The sequence below is a fragment of the Leuciscus leuciscus genome (assembly GCF_965113295.1).
Source record: "Leuciscus leuciscus genome assembly, chromosome: 7".
In the NCBI taxonomy this organism is placed as follows: Eukaryota; Metazoa; Chordata; class Actinopteri; order Cypriniformes; family Leuciscidae; genus Leuciscus; species Leuciscus leuciscus.
In genome coordinates this window covers 12,566,848-12,584,444 of record NC_138731.1, presented here as the reverse complement: position 1 = coordinate 12,584,444, position 17,597 = coordinate 12,566,848, and the positions used below count along the sequence as shown (strand labels likewise).

The 17,597-nt window shown below is 38.7% G+C and overlaps 1 protein-coding gene across 4 annotated transcripts in view; it reads left to right on the top strand.

Annotated features, from left to right (window-relative positions):
* The first annotated feature begins 357 nt into the window (after positions 1-357).
* kalrna (kalirin RhoGEF kinase a) overlaps positions 358-17,597 on the top strand; it is a 223,734-nt gene continuing 206,494 nt past the window's right edge. For 3 of the 4 annotated variants that reach the window (XM_082176022.1, XM_082176019.1, XM_082176018.1), the window contains exon 1: positions 358-595. In XM_082176022.1, the coding sequence (XP_082032148.1) occupies positions 529-595 (67 nt within the window). In that variant the 5' untranslated portion in view covers positions 358-528. The remainder of the gene's footprint in view (positions 596-17,597) is intronic. The other variant, XM_082176021.1, reaches the window with a different exon arrangement.

The window sequence follows — 17,597 nt, the reverse complement described above, 5'->3', positions numbered from 1 at the left end:
GTGCAGAAATAGCCTATAGGTCGTCTATTGCACATCTTTTGGATGTCTCTCATGTTTCCAATAAAATATTAAAACCAATCTCTTTGTCGTATGTCACATTATGTCATCATACGCACAAGTTGGAAACATGTTTCCTGCACACATTCGGCTACAATAAGGTTGGTAACTTTCCAACCCCACTGATCAAATCAACAGAAAACCCAATCACTGAGGATTGTGTTCACCGGCTCTAGGGCTCATTTCGAGTCGGACAAGACCGAAACTAGTCTCGAGAACCATCCAGACCAATTCGCGAACGAATCGATCAGTCCAATTGGCGAACCTATTCAAAAGAACCGACTCATAAGAAGTGAAAGGAGCGATCGCAGGAGGAGAGGCGCATCTGGAGACAATAGAAGGCAATGCAGAGCTGCGCTTTGTCGCTCTGATCGAGGGCTGTGCAGTCAAAACACAGAAATATAGAGATGATGGAGCGCTAAATCTGGATATATTTCTCGTTATTTTGATTTGTGAGATCTGAGAGGAAAGATGAATCCTGCTGAAGCGGCGGAGGACGGACCCACTGATTCGGACACGGATGCGTTCTTCAAAACAGGTACGATGAGAGGAGAGATGGAGAGACAGTGATCTCTATAGATAGGCCTGCGTTTGGTTAATTATTACAATTAATAGCGCACATATAGTTTCGCTTTCCATTCTTTCTTCATGAGGTTTATCTCTGTTACCTTCATAATTTATTAGGCTACTTTTTAATTTCCCAATTGATCATTTTAATGTCTTTGCACTGCAAATTTTCATTAGCTTTAATGTATTTTATTAGGTTAATAATTTTTTTTCAAATTTATTTTTATTTTGTATTTATTTGTAGCTTGGAAATGTAGTTTTTGTTTTGAAATTGAATTGAGAAAGAGATAGTCATCAATAGAAGATCAAAGAAAAATATGAAGGCTAATGGGATAAATCAGAGTATTATGGTTTAAGGATGCTTGAGGTCCAGGTTTGTGTGATGGGTGATGCTGAGCATTAGTGCCATTATCCTGCTTTGACTGACAGCTACACTGAGCTTTAGTCGTGTAGTCTGAAAAGCCAGCCCATCCCATCCCATATCTCCTGAACAGCACCACAGAACTGCTGGATAACTTCTCATGCCTTATTTATCAGGATTGTGGTAATTTGTTCTTTTGCACACAAAATGGCTGGTTTAAGTCTGTTAAGTGTCAAATCACGGTCATTTTCATGCTTAACTGGGCTTCATGCTGGGCTCATGGTACGGTGATTGGGAAGAAGCTAATTTCAAACACTCCACTCTTAATATACGTGTCATCTGTGTAACAGTGCTTGTGTTTGTCAGATGTGCCAAGAAGTTTGATGCATGTTTAACCCCAGTTTGAGGGAGGCTTTGATTGCTAAAATGCTTAAAAATCAACCTATTCTGTAAGCTGTTGGTCATTACATTTGGAAGTTTAGGTCATGGAGTCAGGAGTTGATTTTGGGTCTGGCGATTCAAAAATTATTGCCACATACACATTTGTAACAAGCAAATTACTTGTAACATGCATCCATACAATTGATGTTGTTCTTATTGTCTTTGCAGAGTGAACATAAATATTTAGAATGTGTATGTTGAGTTGAGTGCAGTTGTCATACGTAAACAATGATTTCACACCAACCTTTGACATTTAAAAGGGGACACTGGGTCAGCATAGTGGCAAGACCTTGTTTTATGTGCAGCACTTCTGGAGTTTTAGAGAGGAAATGGCTGGAAGAAATGCTAATGTTTAGGTAAGTGGTCCAGGCTGTGAGACCCCTGCTGAGGAGTGATGCATAAACCCTGCTGCTTTACACAGTGGGCTATAGGTCAGGATGCGGGTACACTATGCTCACTCTCTCATACGCACACACAAACAGCTAACACATGTACACATGGCATAACACAAAACACAAACTAGTTCTCCCACTTGTTAGCTCAACCTCACAGCTGTGCTGCCTTTCTTTCGGTCTTATCAATGTGAGGTTCAAGGTGAGGGTTTTTTTGGAGGAAGTGTGTGTACAATGTCTCAGTTTTTGATCTGAAGGTCACATCTGTAAAGACGGTCTGATAATTAACAACCATGTCTCAGAGTAAACCCACAAACAACTGAAATATAAACAGACTGAACTAGATTGTAGCAACACATTGGAAAAATGTGCCTCTGCCTACATTTTTGCAATACTCAAAACAGAAAACACATACCAATACATAAAAATCACTGCAGTTTCCAGCTGAAATTAGCATTATAGAGGCAATATCACAGAAAATTATGATTACAGAGGTAGATTATCGATTAATAAAGACGAAACGTAATATCATTTTGCAAAAATGTCACCACAGGCGTTTTTTTTCAATGAGTTGATATTTTACATTTTCTAAGATTTCCTTCATTCTTATGTGGATTCTACTTCCATAGAGTGTTGTTGTTGGTTGCCATAATGTTGCTGTGTGGTGTAAAGTGTGTTAGGTGGCCACATTTCATGGGGAAACAAAACTATTTTTACAATGTGGTGATTTCGTAGACAAAAATGTGGAAACATTTTTAGCTTTAGTGGTACAATGGGTTGTCACTGGGGCAGTAACCTTAAAAGTATATCTTTGTAACTTTTATACCCCTAAAAAACTGCATAATAGTACCTTAAAGTAGCAATTCTTACCTTATGACCCTTTTAGCCAGTGACAAGCCATTGTACCCCCCAAAGTTACAATTCTTGCACATTTTTTCTGAGAGTGTATTGATTCATTGTGCGACAACATGATTTTTAGTAAAAAAAAGTTAGCATGAAGGTCCACCTCTAAACATAACCATCACTGGGGTGTAAGCAGATCGTACGAAAATGTACAAATTCGAATTCACCACCAATTCAACAAAACGTAAAACAGTTATGATTTGCCATGAGATAATGAGTTGGATAATGAATATTCTGATCCCTCCATCAATATATGCATGTCGATGGGATTTTTCATCTGCTTGGAAAGTAAGTCCAACCACAAAGAAATAGCAAACCTCTTCAACAAGCTGCATGATTTAGATATCCTTCATGTCTGTTGCTGAATGAGTTCCATGCCGATGTATAAGCAATTCTGAGGCTTTCTTCTCACCTACAACTTCAGAGCAAATAAAGAACAAAGCAGGCTATTTTTAGGCATGATCATAAAGACATTGTTGAGTTGTGCAGAGTATTGGTTTTGAGATCTCCAGTGCCAATGATTTGCAGATGTTTGGAGGTCTGGTGTAGCAGAGGGGCTTTTTACTGTGGTTTTACCCAGTGGAAGTGAGGACATCTGCAGAACATGGCCATCGGCCATCATCAATGGACAGACAGATACATCCTGGCAGCCCCTGCCCCTAGGGCCAACAAAAAGTCAGGAGGATATAATGGAGGAAGACAGGGACAGAGTGAATAGGACCATAAATCCTCTTTCTTCTGCCATATCCAGTTGTAGTGGGTGTTTGCCCTCCTAGAGAAAAGACGTTATGTGGCTGAGTGAACAGTAATCCATTCACAAGCACCACACTCAGCAATCTGAAGAGGTTTTTATACCCTCGGCCACATGGCTCACTCGCTGTATGTGTATTCAGTATTTACGGTTGGATTAACCTCCATACTACATACTGCTGTGGATAGAGTGCTCTTGAGAGAACAAAATGAGAGAACAACCTCTTTCCTCTTATAATAATTGTGTTGATTGTCATATTTGGACCCCTCCTTTGTTATCCTTCCTGTTATAAGCTGTTACTTCCTTCTGAAGACCTCTTTAGCACTGCTTATTAAACAGTATATGACTGTGTGTAACTGGCTCACAATACCGGATCATTGAAATGCAACCGTTGTTTTTTTGGGAAGCATTTGGGTTCTGTTGTCCTCTCTAAGGTGTTTGTTAATTGATTACTTAATCAGTCATCTGATCAATACACTGGGTGGAGGTTGGCCAGGCTTTGAAGATTATTTGCAAATCCGGGTTGGAAGTGTCTGCTTTTGACTGGGTTTATTTAAGGCTTTGTTTAGTAGGCCGCAAAAGTCTGATTTCTTGGCATATACAACTCAAATCCGTTTAGTTGTTTGTTGTCTGAACTGAAACTGAAAGAAAAAAAATCGCACAAACCCGATCCAAACCACATTTGTATGTGGTTTGAAATCCGATTAACTGTGAATTTCCAGATTTTTGGAAATAAACAGTTCCAGATCCAATTTCAAGTAAATGTCTTTAACGTCATACACAAAGTGCAGTATTGTCTGTCTCAGTTCACTCATGTACACTCACATGTAGCTTTCACTATGTAATAAATTGTGATTAAGTGCATATGAGTGTATATATAAGTACAGATGCTTATGGTGTTGTACATTGTATAGTATGTTGTCTGCTTCTGTAGTTTAGCATCACAACAAGATGTCATGCTCTCTTACGTCTCTTGACATTGTTCTGATGCTTATGTCATTACTATGGAAACTGATGCAGATATTGACTAAACTGTCTGAACAAATGATCTGATTCATCACTGCAGACAGTGACCCCTGCAAAAACTTGTTGTTAATTCATGGTCAATGTCTGAAAGTTTGCTGCTCTTTTCCAGTACTGCGGATTTGCTGAAAACCTCTGGCAACAATGAACATTTTGCCACTAATGGCAAACATCTTTTTGGCAAATCTTTGGTAAATATGTGCCACTAATGGGGAAGATTTATGATGAACCCGTGACTATAATGGACAACCAACTATTGTTAAACTTTTCACTGAAGTAAAGTGTGTGTGTGTGTGTGTGTGTGTGTGTGTGTGTGTGTGTGTGTGTGTGTGGTCCTGGTACCAAATGTCCCCTCAAAGATAGTAATACCAGAATAGTGTTGGCCTTGTGTAATCATATCATACTAAGTGATATTTTTGGAAAAATGCAGAAAGTTTTCTGTGATGGGTAGGGTTAGTGTAAAGGGGGCCGAATATAACATTTTTGCAGTATAAAAATCATTATGTCTATGGAATGTCCCCATAAAACATGGAAACCCAACATGCCTCTCTTACAGACACACACAATGTAGATTATCCAGTTTACACTGATTTATCATTTCCTTATGATGTAATTGATGCAGTGCGTGACATGTAGATCATTATGAGCCCTATTACTCTATCTTTTTCTCCTATAGTATACTTTTATCTAGGGCAATAAGAACCATAAACAGCTGATGAATTGCAGGGATGGTATCTCCTAAGCAACATATTAAATGTGTTTTTGGAGTCTCTTACCATATGATTTGTTCCTAAAGCATTCATGAATCAGCCTCTATCCTCTAAACGTGATGCTGTACTCATGGTGCAGTCCTGGTTTGGTTTTTGGCAGATCGGGATCTGTTTCCACTCAGTGCAGTCAGAAGAGAGAAGTGGAAATTGGCTTTGGCAAGTAAATAAAGCGTACTCGCCAGTTGGCCAGTGACTTTTATAATGCTGCTATTGACATGATGTCTTGTTGCCAGAAATATACAAGGGCAGAAATAGCAACATAATTCCTTTGTTATATGAAAAAAATATATATACATTGCAATGTTAAGGTTTAGGTTAAATTGTTTTCATGTTTTTGAAAGAAGTCTCGTATGCTCACCAAGGCTGCATTTATTTGATTATAAATACAGTAAAACATTAGTATTGTGAAATATTATTACAATTACAATTTAAATGACTTCGCAGGCAGCGTTTGTGCACGAAGTTTCCTCACAAAACTGGTTTCGGACAGACTTCTTCTGAGGCAGTGTAATGGTTTAATGATCTACAGCAAAATAGAGTGAGCTTTGCTGAAAACTAAGCAAATGTTTAATTACTTCAATAGTAATTTCTCCTTAGGTCAAAAATGTACATCTACACTGTAAAAAAATTATATGATCAATAAGTTATGACATTGCTTTAACTCATCAAAGATAACTCATCAAAAATCAATCAGATGAAGGAATCTCAGGAGACAGGAAAGTGAAGCTAACATTGGATTTGGACGGGCCTTGATGCCTTCCTACCTTGCAATATTTCCTCCGAAGGCAGCATTTATCGGTTTTCTGACACAGCCATTGCCTGATTGGGCAACAAGGCAACAAATTAACTGAACAAGGAACAGGTGGATGTCACCATGACAACAAATGAACCCAAGCTAGAAACCATGACAATTGGAGGGAAACACAAGAAATATTGAGAAACAAACTAAAAGTCCATGAAAACGAAAATTAAGCAATTACAGAATGTGACAGAGATAGAGAGAGAACACAATTCTCAAAATAAATTGTAAAATGTATGCTTTGATTGAATGATTCTGGTTGTGCATGAGACAAGGCTGGAAACTGCTGATAAATCCTACAATGCCACAGTCTGATTCAGACTGATTAGACTGACACACAGCAAGAGACATGCACAGCCGGTGCTGGAAAAAGCCTTGGCTTTCTGCCAAAGTGTGTGTTTGTGCGTTCATTTGTGCACACCCCTCCCCCCTCTCTCTCTCTCACACACACACACACACACACACACACACACACCACGCTGTCTGTGCCCTGCTCGTGGGCTCCAGTGTGAGGAAGAACAATAGAGCATGATGCTCCAGCATCAGCTCACACAATACACTCCACTGACGGCCAGCGTGTGTCTGTCTGCCACATCACCTCTTTTGCCTTTCATTTCTTGTGGTTTTCCAGTTTGCATTTTCCATCCCTTTAATGTCTTTACCTCTCCACCTCTCTCATACACACTTGTGTGTAGCTGACAAACACACACACACACACACACACACACACACACTAGTCTTCTTGTTTTTATATAAACACTACAAAAATGATGATCTTACTTTTCCAGTACAAATATAAAAAAAAATCGAGATACATTTACTTGAGAAACAAAATGACTCAAGATATTAAGAAAAATAAACGTCTTTTCCCTTTGAATACAGATATTTTTTTCTTGTTTTAAGCATAAAAACAAGACTTATGTAATCTTACGTTATTTTCTTCTCAAGTAAATGTATCTTTATTTAAGAATGATTAGATATTTGTACTGAGAAAAAAAAAACCGAACCCAACCACAAACCCCGCCCACATTTTCCCAAATAGTGCGTCCCCAAACTCACTTCTGGGGATGCATTTGTCGTCAAACTTAAGCAATGAAATCACAAACATTGCTAAGTAATCACGCACTTTTTTCCAACTGGGGATGCCCCAAATGTCCCTGGGCAATTTTAAGTCACTTCTTGGGCAGCTTTATCTTTTTAGTTTTCCATTAACTCAAACTAAGTAACCCCCAACCCTTACACACACACAGTTGTAGTGTGGCAGATGGCTAATTGGCCGGTTTGAGGTGGTGGGTTTATGGTGCGAGTGAGAACAGATTTGAGTGGATTAAAGAGTCATGATATGACGTTGAGGGAGATGAGGTTTAGTGAGAGGGATCCCCATTTCCGCTGTCGGTTCCTGCGCTACGTAAGCATGGACGGACACTTAGCACTGCGGACTAATGGAGTCAGATCTCATTAGTTGATCCTCTGCTTTGAATGAGGCTTTTAGATGGATTGAGGGAACTATTCCCTGGAGACATGTGAGTCTGCATCTGCGCTCCACTGATAAAGATGCTGCTCCATTCACCATTCACGGCTAATTCTGTTTGTTTTTGATGCGTGATGGCAGATTACGCCTGCAAAGTTCAACTGCATTTCTCACCTACATGCTGGCTCAATGATAAATCAGACTTTCTTTAAAAGGTGATGTGTGTAATTTTTTGATGGTAAAACACTTTTTCCTATTTTAATATACACTCATTGTAAGCCAGTCGCCTATAAGTACTCACTAGAGCTGCAGCAAAATGACTTCATGGCTACTCTGATTTGCTGATAATTGGCTCAAGAACACATAATAGGTTTTCACATTATGCTTAACCCTGGGTTAACCCTATAAGGGCTTTTCATATTTTAAAGAATTAACCCTTGGTCATCCTAAACCCTAAACTCATTCATTACAGGGTTTCTGTGACTGTAAAAAAAAGCTTGAGATATGAACCATGCACTCTATAGAAGGTTTTCTTAACTCTGGGTAAAAAGTCCCAATTAGTCCCAATTCTGTGATGCTAATCTCATGAGAATTTGTATACATGTTTTATACAATTACAATTACTCATGTTTGCATAGCCATATTGTAATACCATATTGACATACTGACAGCATCTAAATTATTTATGTATCAGCAAATTTACAGACAAACAAATGTTTATGAATTCTTATTTAATGTAATACTGAAATCATGGAATTAATCGTCAGTTGATTATTTTGCATTTATGATAAATTATATTATTTAAAGTCCCCCTGTGGTGAATATCAAGCTTTTAATGTTGTTTATATGTCTATGTGGTGTTTAGACAAATCATGTGTAAATTCATAAGTCACCACCATTGCTGAGTATTTTCTCCTTAAAACTGCAGTGAACCAAAGACAGTCTCAAAAACACGGTTTGAAATCGCTTGTGTTTCTGACGTCACAAACAACCTTGTAACCAATCAGGTGTTTCCCGAAACCATCGTTCCAACGAACGTTCGCAAACAGCATCGCAAAACTTGTGTGGTTGGAACGACAGCTCTCGAGCTGTGGTTAGAAGCATAGTTTCTAGTTTACATGAGATGTAGACTGAATAAATCCTTATCTTTAGCAAAATAAGCAAGCTGACATTCAGTACAACCCGTGTTATTTATTTAGAATACATACAAATCTGTAACAAATGTAATTTATGTCTTTTAGTTTGTCAAGAGATTTAAAGCACCGTTTTTGAAGACTGCGCATGTGCGAACGTGCTCTACTACGTAAGAACGAGCCAAATATTGAGTCTGGTAATAAAGCAAAATAACTGAGAAAAATTAGAAATGGTCTTCAGATGCCATGTCTGTAACTTATATGACAAAATCTAGCGTTAATTCGATCTCAAACAGATTCATTAAAATAAGTTATTAGTCCACCACGTGCGAGACGTCATAAACCAACGTGTTTGAACGATACTTTGCGACATACGGTTTCGGGAAACAGTCGTGACTAGCGAGTTGATTTCTCCAACGATGCATCGTACTATTGTAGTTAAGCAGCGAGCTATATAGTTGTACGGGAAACGCACCCCAGATCAACGTGTGATCGTCAACGAGTGGATCTCTGAGCTGGTGTGAGTGAGTGGAGGCGGGGCTAATTTGCATATTCATAGCACCGCGTATTCTAAATGAGGCAAGGGTGTAGAGTTACATTTAATCTATTTTAAGGCATGAAGAATTTTTTTCCAAGGAAAAAAAATCAAAGAATTTTAAGGGATAACATTTTTGACTACAGGGGGACTTTAATGCATTTATTTAATGCAGCTGACTCAATTTGAAATTACCTATCATTCTGTTCTGTGTGATTCCTGGTGCTAATATGTTTCAAAGAATTAAATGATGTTAAACAAAAATAAACTTTAAAACCTTAAAATGAAAAACATTTCTGTAAATGTTTAACCATTACTTCATGGAATAATTATTTTGTTTGAGTGGGACAATAAAGGCATATAAATATGCTGTGAATCAAACAATGACTTTAAAAGACATAAAAAAAAAAAATTATTCTATGCTGTAATATCTTCAGAATCCATTTGAGGAACAGAACCAAATTCAAGCCTTTATTCAACGATCTCCATCCTCAGCAGTGATCTGACACGGGATGTGTCCGAAATCACCCCATACAACCTTAAATAGGGTAGTAGTTGTGGGCACAGCCATTTGTAGTGGTGTCCGAAAACATAGTGGACATTATTGAGTGCACTCACTCAATCCCACAATGCACCACAATTGCGAGTGTACAACCGGGGTGCTTCTCATTTTTTAGAATGCGAGGGAAAGGTACACCTGTGTATCCTCGCTCATGACTCCTCAGAAAGCTTCCTCGTTCCTCATTCCTCGCCTCATCGCTGTGCAATTAGGGAATTGAGATGTCCTTCAAGATGGCTGAATTCTATCGGTTTCCGGGTCACGAGCTAGAGGACCTAGGAGCGAGGAAACATCAATTGAGTATTGAGAAACACCCCTGATGTACTCTCAATGGCTATAGAATACCCATAATGCACCGTGAAAGTTGCGCACTGAATTAATTCCCACTTCTGACCAGAATATGGCACCCGCAACTAAATCATCCTTACATCCATTTTCCAAACGGCTGGTCCAATGTGGGTACAGCGTAATACTATACAGGTTAATTGATTATATTTAATTGATTAAAATTAAGATTTAATTAAGGTTTATAGATAGTTTCCATGACAGAGTTCAAGATAAATCGTAAAGTTTGATAAGTTTCCAAATTCGCTCACTCGTTTTCATTCACTCCCTTAAGCAAAATATATAAGTCGACTAATGTAGGGAATAGTGAATGATGGTATAGGGGGTGATTTCGGACACAGCCACAGTCTCACCAGCATCCATCGCCAGATTCTCACTCACCAGAATACTAAGCACCTGCACCTGTCCTTTGTCAGCACTCCAATCAACCCCTGCACATAAGCACACACCTCACATTTACTCTTATCTTGTCTCATCAACTTACCTTGTACTCCAGCGATCTCCTAACGAATCCTCCTACAATCTCCTTGTGAATCCTTTCTCATGCTCTCCTTGCAAACTCCCCGCGATCTCCAGTAAGTCAAGCCTGAATACATAATACTCACCTGGATACTCACTCTCTGCCTTCAACGAGGTGTGTGCTCATCCCATTCTCCATTTCATCAGTCTTCTCCCTGGTAAAAGACACATTGGCTGTGTCCGAAATATCATACTTTCTTGAGTAGATGCTTATTTTGAATAAGTAAGTAATCCACGCTAAAAAAAGTATGTTATATTTAGTATGAGAGAGTGTAGTATGAATGTAATCCAGATTACACATTTCTTTAGTAGGACTTGTTTCATGAGTTGGACTTGTGTTCCCTTATGACATATGAAGGTCTAGTCGGCCCCTTTATTTTAAAAAGTGCCTGCTGTTATAGAATTAGACGTAGATTATGAATGTAGGTTACATGATCTAACCAATCATCGGCATTACTTCTGATGGTACAACTTTTTATCATAGTAGTAAAACGCAGGTTTTGGCTGCCGCCATGCAACAAAATATTGTATACACTTTTTAACATTAAGGTTCATTCACATCAAAGAAGGTTGTTGTTGCATTGTATGTTTTTTCAAACATGTCTCGTAGAAATGGTAAGAGATTTGTGTTCCCCTATGACATTAGAACGTCTGTGGATCTGTGGATGTATTTTACATTTCATCAGAAAACCTGCTCTAGCTGTTTCTGATTTGATGCTTAGATTAATATGTGGTCAGTCAACTTTATTTCAGAGAAGTTTGAGAGCATATCTATGCTTTCATGATTTATGTTATGAATGAATTGAGACACCCAACACTTTGAAGCTGCTTCTCAGTTGCTCCCCATTGATCTTGAAAAGCATTAAGATGTGAGCACAGTGCCACAGTTGTACTTCAAACATATGTGCAGTCAAATGATGTGTGAAACGCACTATAATCCACATATCACATGAAATTGCATGACTGATCGTTATTTACCCCCCCCCCCCCCCCCCCCCCCCACACACACTTTTTACTGCTTCTCGTAAGAGGATCTTACATCAATCAGACAAATGAAAACCATTCAGAAATCTTCATCTGAACCTGTTATTGCTCAAAGGTTGCGCATTCAAAGCTCAGTTCTCAGATGTTTCTCATAAATTCCTTAGAAGAAATAAAAGGCACAAATTAGGAAATTGTTGAAATATAGTGAGAATACAGAGCTTTAAAAATTAATAGGATCATTCAGATCACTTGATCTGAGAAGAATTTCATTAGAAAAAGTCCTGTTGAGATCTCTTACTTTTAATTACAAATTTGAATAGCTGTACAACTGTACTTTTGATATTTGGCACATCTGAGCTTATTTTTGAGACACTGTTCAGATCTCTTTTGAAACTCTAGGGTTCAGCTGTGTTTAATTGGGGTTGGAGCTAAACTCTGCAGGACAGTGGCCCTCCAGGAGCAGGATTGGACATCCCTGGTCTAGTGAAACAATTGAGATATTAAAGAGATATCATTTGAGAGGTTTGTTTCTAATAAGTGTTTGAATCTGCCAGAATTCTCTGAAGGGTGCACAGCTTAGATAGAAAGAGGAAATTAAACCACCTATTGAAACAGTTCCAGTGGAAAGAACATGATTCCTTCTTTATTGTTTTCCACGGGTGGGTTGCCATGAGCTAACCTCACCTAGGCAGGACGCACACACTCACATGGCCACAGGCTCCATGAGGATTCATGCAGGGAACCAGAGAATGCTCATGCATATTTAATCTACTTCTAACTGAGAGAGATTTGAGAGACAGAGACAGTGAGAACAAGAGAGTCTCTTGCAGTCAGTGTTTGCTGAGATATAACCTTACTTGGAATTGAACTATAAATGATTCAACTTTGTCCTGTTAATAGGACAAACATGAATGATATATCATATTTAGTAAGTAGTTAATTGGTAAGCAACCAACCAACCCAGCACACCCAATGACCTGGAAGTAGCAACAGATCGTTTCTTCTGTATTGTGACGCATACGAGTGAAACAATTTATCGGAGAAAAAAAAAGAGAAGTCTTTAGTGGCTGTTTGAACACATTCGACCTCATGAGTGTTTACACTACGAAAGCAAACTGGATTGAATGCGTTTTCGACTACCTCTGGAAGTGGTCGAAAGTGAACAAGCTCAAAAAGATTTGAGTTTTCAAGACCTTGTTTACACCTGTATTTAGCATTGTCCATTTGTGACCCGATCGACCAAAACGCATCTTAATACCAGCTGTAAACAGGGCCAAAGTTCTGTCCATTGGTTGTTGATTGGATGGAGACGAATGCAAATGTGAGCTTGCAAGAAAGAAATTGTAAGAAAGGTGCGGAGTAAATGATTGAAGATCAAGTTATGACATATTGATTAAGATTTTATTAAATTAAAAAAATAAACATATATGCTCGAATGCATCGTTCACAATAATATCAAAAGCGTGGATTTAGAAAGTATATAGGAAGTATTTTCATTCCTTGACGATTTTTAAAACCACTCAGACCACCTTAGCAATTGCATTGCAATGCTCTGACAACCACCCACAACTAGTTAGCATTGTGCCGGGAGTTTACAAAGACAAGCGCCACTCATGTTTTCCTTAGAAAATGTGAAAATTTATTTTCTCTTATGTTGCATATGGGGATTTCTTCATCCTGCATTGTAATACAGGAATGTTGTGAAGTTCTCTGTTGTTGAGGTGAAATTTTGTTCTGCTCTGAGAGTTCACCACTGCAGGACAGGAGACTGCTGTGTTCAGCATACACACACACACACACACACACACACACACACACACACACACACACGGATGAAAGTGTAGGGTAAGCCAGCTAAGGCGAACAAACTGCTTGGTGCAAGAAGAGCTGCTTGGCTAATGCTTTTAGAGCGTTATATTTCATTGGGAGAGTGGGTAGTGGACAGAGGGATATAAACACAAATAAAGCTTGGTAATGTCTACGATCATGAAGCTCAAATCAATGGCTGCCCGTCAAAAAGAAGTACACTTTAGCATACTTATACAGAATTAAAGGGGTGGTTGATTATGATTTCCCTTTTTTAACTTTAGTTAGTGTGTAATGTCGCTGTTTGAGCATAGACATTCCTCCCGGGTTAGTGACATCACCAACCCTAGAATTTACATAAACCCCGCCCCTGGGAACACGCAGTCCATGTTGAGAAGAGGAAGAGTCATTGTAGTCGAGCACATTTGTGAGTCAGCTCAAACTATAGCATCCATCTTTTCACATGCAATAGAAAGTCACTCTGTGTGCATTTCACAACAGTTCCTATATGAGCGATTTATAGATTATCATGACAGAATATGCCAGTTGAAGATAGTTAACTCCACATCAGCAACATAAATTCATCAACTAACCATTCAGAGACGTCCTGTTGCATTCTACGTGTTGTCACTTCTTCTTGAGTCTCTCCATCTTTGTCTGACTCCGTTTAAACATAAAAGTCAAAACTGTTTCTGTCATTTTAATGTGTGTCTGCGTAATCGGAGCTGCTAACACACAAGCTCTTGAAACCCCGCCCTCTCTGTTGGGAGCAGCAGCATATTTGCATTTAAAGGGCCAGACAAAAAATGGTGCGTTTTTGCTCACCCTCAAAAAGTGACAACTTTAACATGCTATATAACAATATCTGTGGGGTATTTTGAGCTTAAACTTCACACACACACACTCTGGGGACATCAGGGAAAGTATTCAGACATTGTGAAAAGGGCATTATATCACCCCTTTAACTTTTAATGCGTCTGACCCACACTAACATTTGATATCCTGTCAATGCGACAGATTTTTTTATTTTATTTTTTGTAATGGAGAGGGGTTCTAATGTATTTTTCATCGTACTGGGAAAAACGCTGGTCAACTAATAAGATTTACGATTTCGGTCACATGCCCATAACCGCTGCTATTGGCGGTGGAATGCGTTCTCTTTTCTTGACTCGTCTCTCTTGTATTTGATGTTGTTTGATAAACACCATAGCAATGTCTAAAGCCACAGGCTGCACAAAGACATCATGAACTGAGATCAAAGACGAGACAATACTAGATAATAGATAATTGCTGTAATATGTGCACTCGCCACCAACTGCACAGCAGTGGGAATTACAGTTACAAGTTACAATAGATCCCCCTCAGTATAATCCATCAAAATGACAGACGGTCTTCAGATTTTTCCATCACTCCTAAAGAAATTCGGTCAATGACGTAAACTATTTGGTTAACGCGACCACTGATCTGCAGTATCAGCTACAAAGTCCACATATTCTGCTAATTTATTTATTATTGTATATACAACAATTCACAGAGACTGTTACAGCATTATTTGAATGAGCTATTGCAAAAAATATTTTGATATTGATATTATGTTCTTGACAGGTACATGTTGGTTATATGTGTAAGTGGGCAGTGTTTTAAGTGCTTCCAAAGCCCAGGAGTCGTCAACAAATCATGCAGGTATTGTTATGAAAGCCCTAAATGAGACATGAAGGCTCTGAGCAGGTGGACTGATGTGTAGAGAGGGTTGTAAATCTCTGCTTCTTCTCTCAGGGTGTTATAAAACACTGAGATGCGTTTGAGATGGTTTCTAATGATATCACCCTCCTCATGTCTGGATAGAGAGAGCAATGGGCCCCCCATTGAAAAGCTCTGCCAAAACTCTCATATATTTCTACTTTCTGGGAACATCTGGAAAAACTATCCATTCTAAGAGAGAGAGAGAGAGAAAGACCCTCTTGTTGAAATCCTGAGGGAAAAAGTCTTACAGATAAGTAACATGCAGCTGGTTTCCTACCAAAAACAAGTGTGTGTTTGTGGAACATGGGCTGCTGGAGATGGCTTGTGTGACATGATGTTTTACTCCTGCTTCACTCTTTCTCAAAGAAGCAAAGAAAATGACCAGCACTCTGGGATGATGAGGGTGTTTGGTGGAAAATGCTCTCGCTCCACTAAGAGCACTTTGGCTGTCGCTCATGTAATCGATGATGATCTGAGTTTGGATGGAGTCACTGCCATGGACCAGCCAATCTTTACTTCATACTCAGATGTGTGAATAGTGTGTGTATTTTTGGGATTGTGCTGGAGTGGAACACAGCTGGTGTATTAATGAACGCACCGGGAGCTTTGGCACAGTAAACCGTACGGCTGACAGCCAGTAAGAACTAACTGTAGCATTTAAGAATGGAGAGAAAGACAAAGAAGCTGTCAGGGCTTCATAGAACCTGATCCGTGTCCCTTTAGATGTTGGGTTAGAACTAATTCAGTGCCCTTATAAAGTTTGCCATGGTTACTATATAGTTTTTGCCAAAATGTTATAGTTAGTGGTGTCTGCTAAGACAGCAATGTTGCTCATACTCACCATTAGGATTTGATCTGCCTTTTTTTTCTGATCAAACGTGCACATGCCCACTTTTTTTTAAACAAATGCATTTTGAATGCAACTTCCAAATAACAAAAAAAATATATTTTTTTTTTCATCAAGTAAAAAATTAACGGTTCTAAATGTAAACTTTTGTTGAGTTTTGAAGCCAAATACTGTGATTCGTGCTAAACCAGAGAGTTTTTGTATGTTGTTGGTTGGGTCAATCAGTCCAAAATTCCACAAAATATTAATTTGTCAACACAACACAACCAAAGAGTTTTAGCATTTAATGAAACATCTATATACCAATTTAAATCGCACGCTAGGGAAAAACTACAGTGAGCGGTCTCTGATTCACAAAATGCAGAAATAAGGTGAAATTAGTCTTGCGGTTTCCAATGCATTTCGGTTCATAATTCACAATGTACAGTAGGGTCTGAAGACACTGCAGTAATTGTCAAAGTGAAAAAAGTAGTGTTTTATTATAAATAATCAATTTGAGGTTGGGTTTTTCCTATAAAACACAACCTGTGTTATCAAGAAGTCAACTCTTCCAGTTTATGATGACAATGGAACAAGGCCACATTTAGAGACCAAAATATCATTGAGACTTGGGTTGTTTCGATTCGGAACAGCAACTGCCTTATAATCGTGTCAGGTTTTGTACAGGTTAGCATCATTACATTTTCTTCTGAAAATGTAAGAATATTGTCTTAACGGTTACATTTTGCATACACATGTTAGCTAAGGGACCGTTCGGTATTTATGGAAGGGGCCACCGGAGGAAAATAGGGGAGGGTCATGTCTTTTTATTCTTTGTTGAGGGGAGGGTCATTCAACTTTTTTTAGTCTAGGGGGAGGGTCACCCAACTTTTATATACATGAAAACAGAAACATTTCAAAGTGGCTTGTTTGGTGATATTTTTTTCCATTTAGCTCCATGTTGATCTCGCGTTATCAGCCCCCCTTCGATATCAGATGGGTCTGACCCAACAAAAATCCAGTTTGGCGCTGTTTGACAGTGCGCGCGCACTTCAGTTCGCGCTTAGAAAAAATGCATCATGTCAGAACAGAATGCCAATGAAATGTTTACCCGGCAAAGCTTTAAAGCACGAGCAAATAATGAACTTTTGTGATTGCGAATAAGTGCACAGTGTCCTGTGAGTGTAACTCTACCACTGCATGCATTAACATGTGATGTGAACGTCGAGTTTTACAGTATTGCGACTGAGGCGCCAGAACTGCTGCTGATAGAATGTGCGCTGTAGCGCGATACTACCATATTTTAGTTCCATTCTTATTTTGTTTCCACGATGTGTAAGATGTAGGGCTACCACATCATTAAATTACTATTAGTATTATTTAAGTTAACATAATAAAATACGTAGACCTACACCACAAAAACTAGTTGAGGATAAATTCGTTAAAATTGGGCGATTCCAGTGTTATAGACGTAACATTTGCAGTCAAAACTTGAAATATAAATTCTCCGAAAATGCATTTAATACCAATATTTTGGAGTCAAGACATTAGAAAAATAAAGGAGTCAAGACATTAGAAAAATATCTGTCTACACATTCAATTTTATATTTAA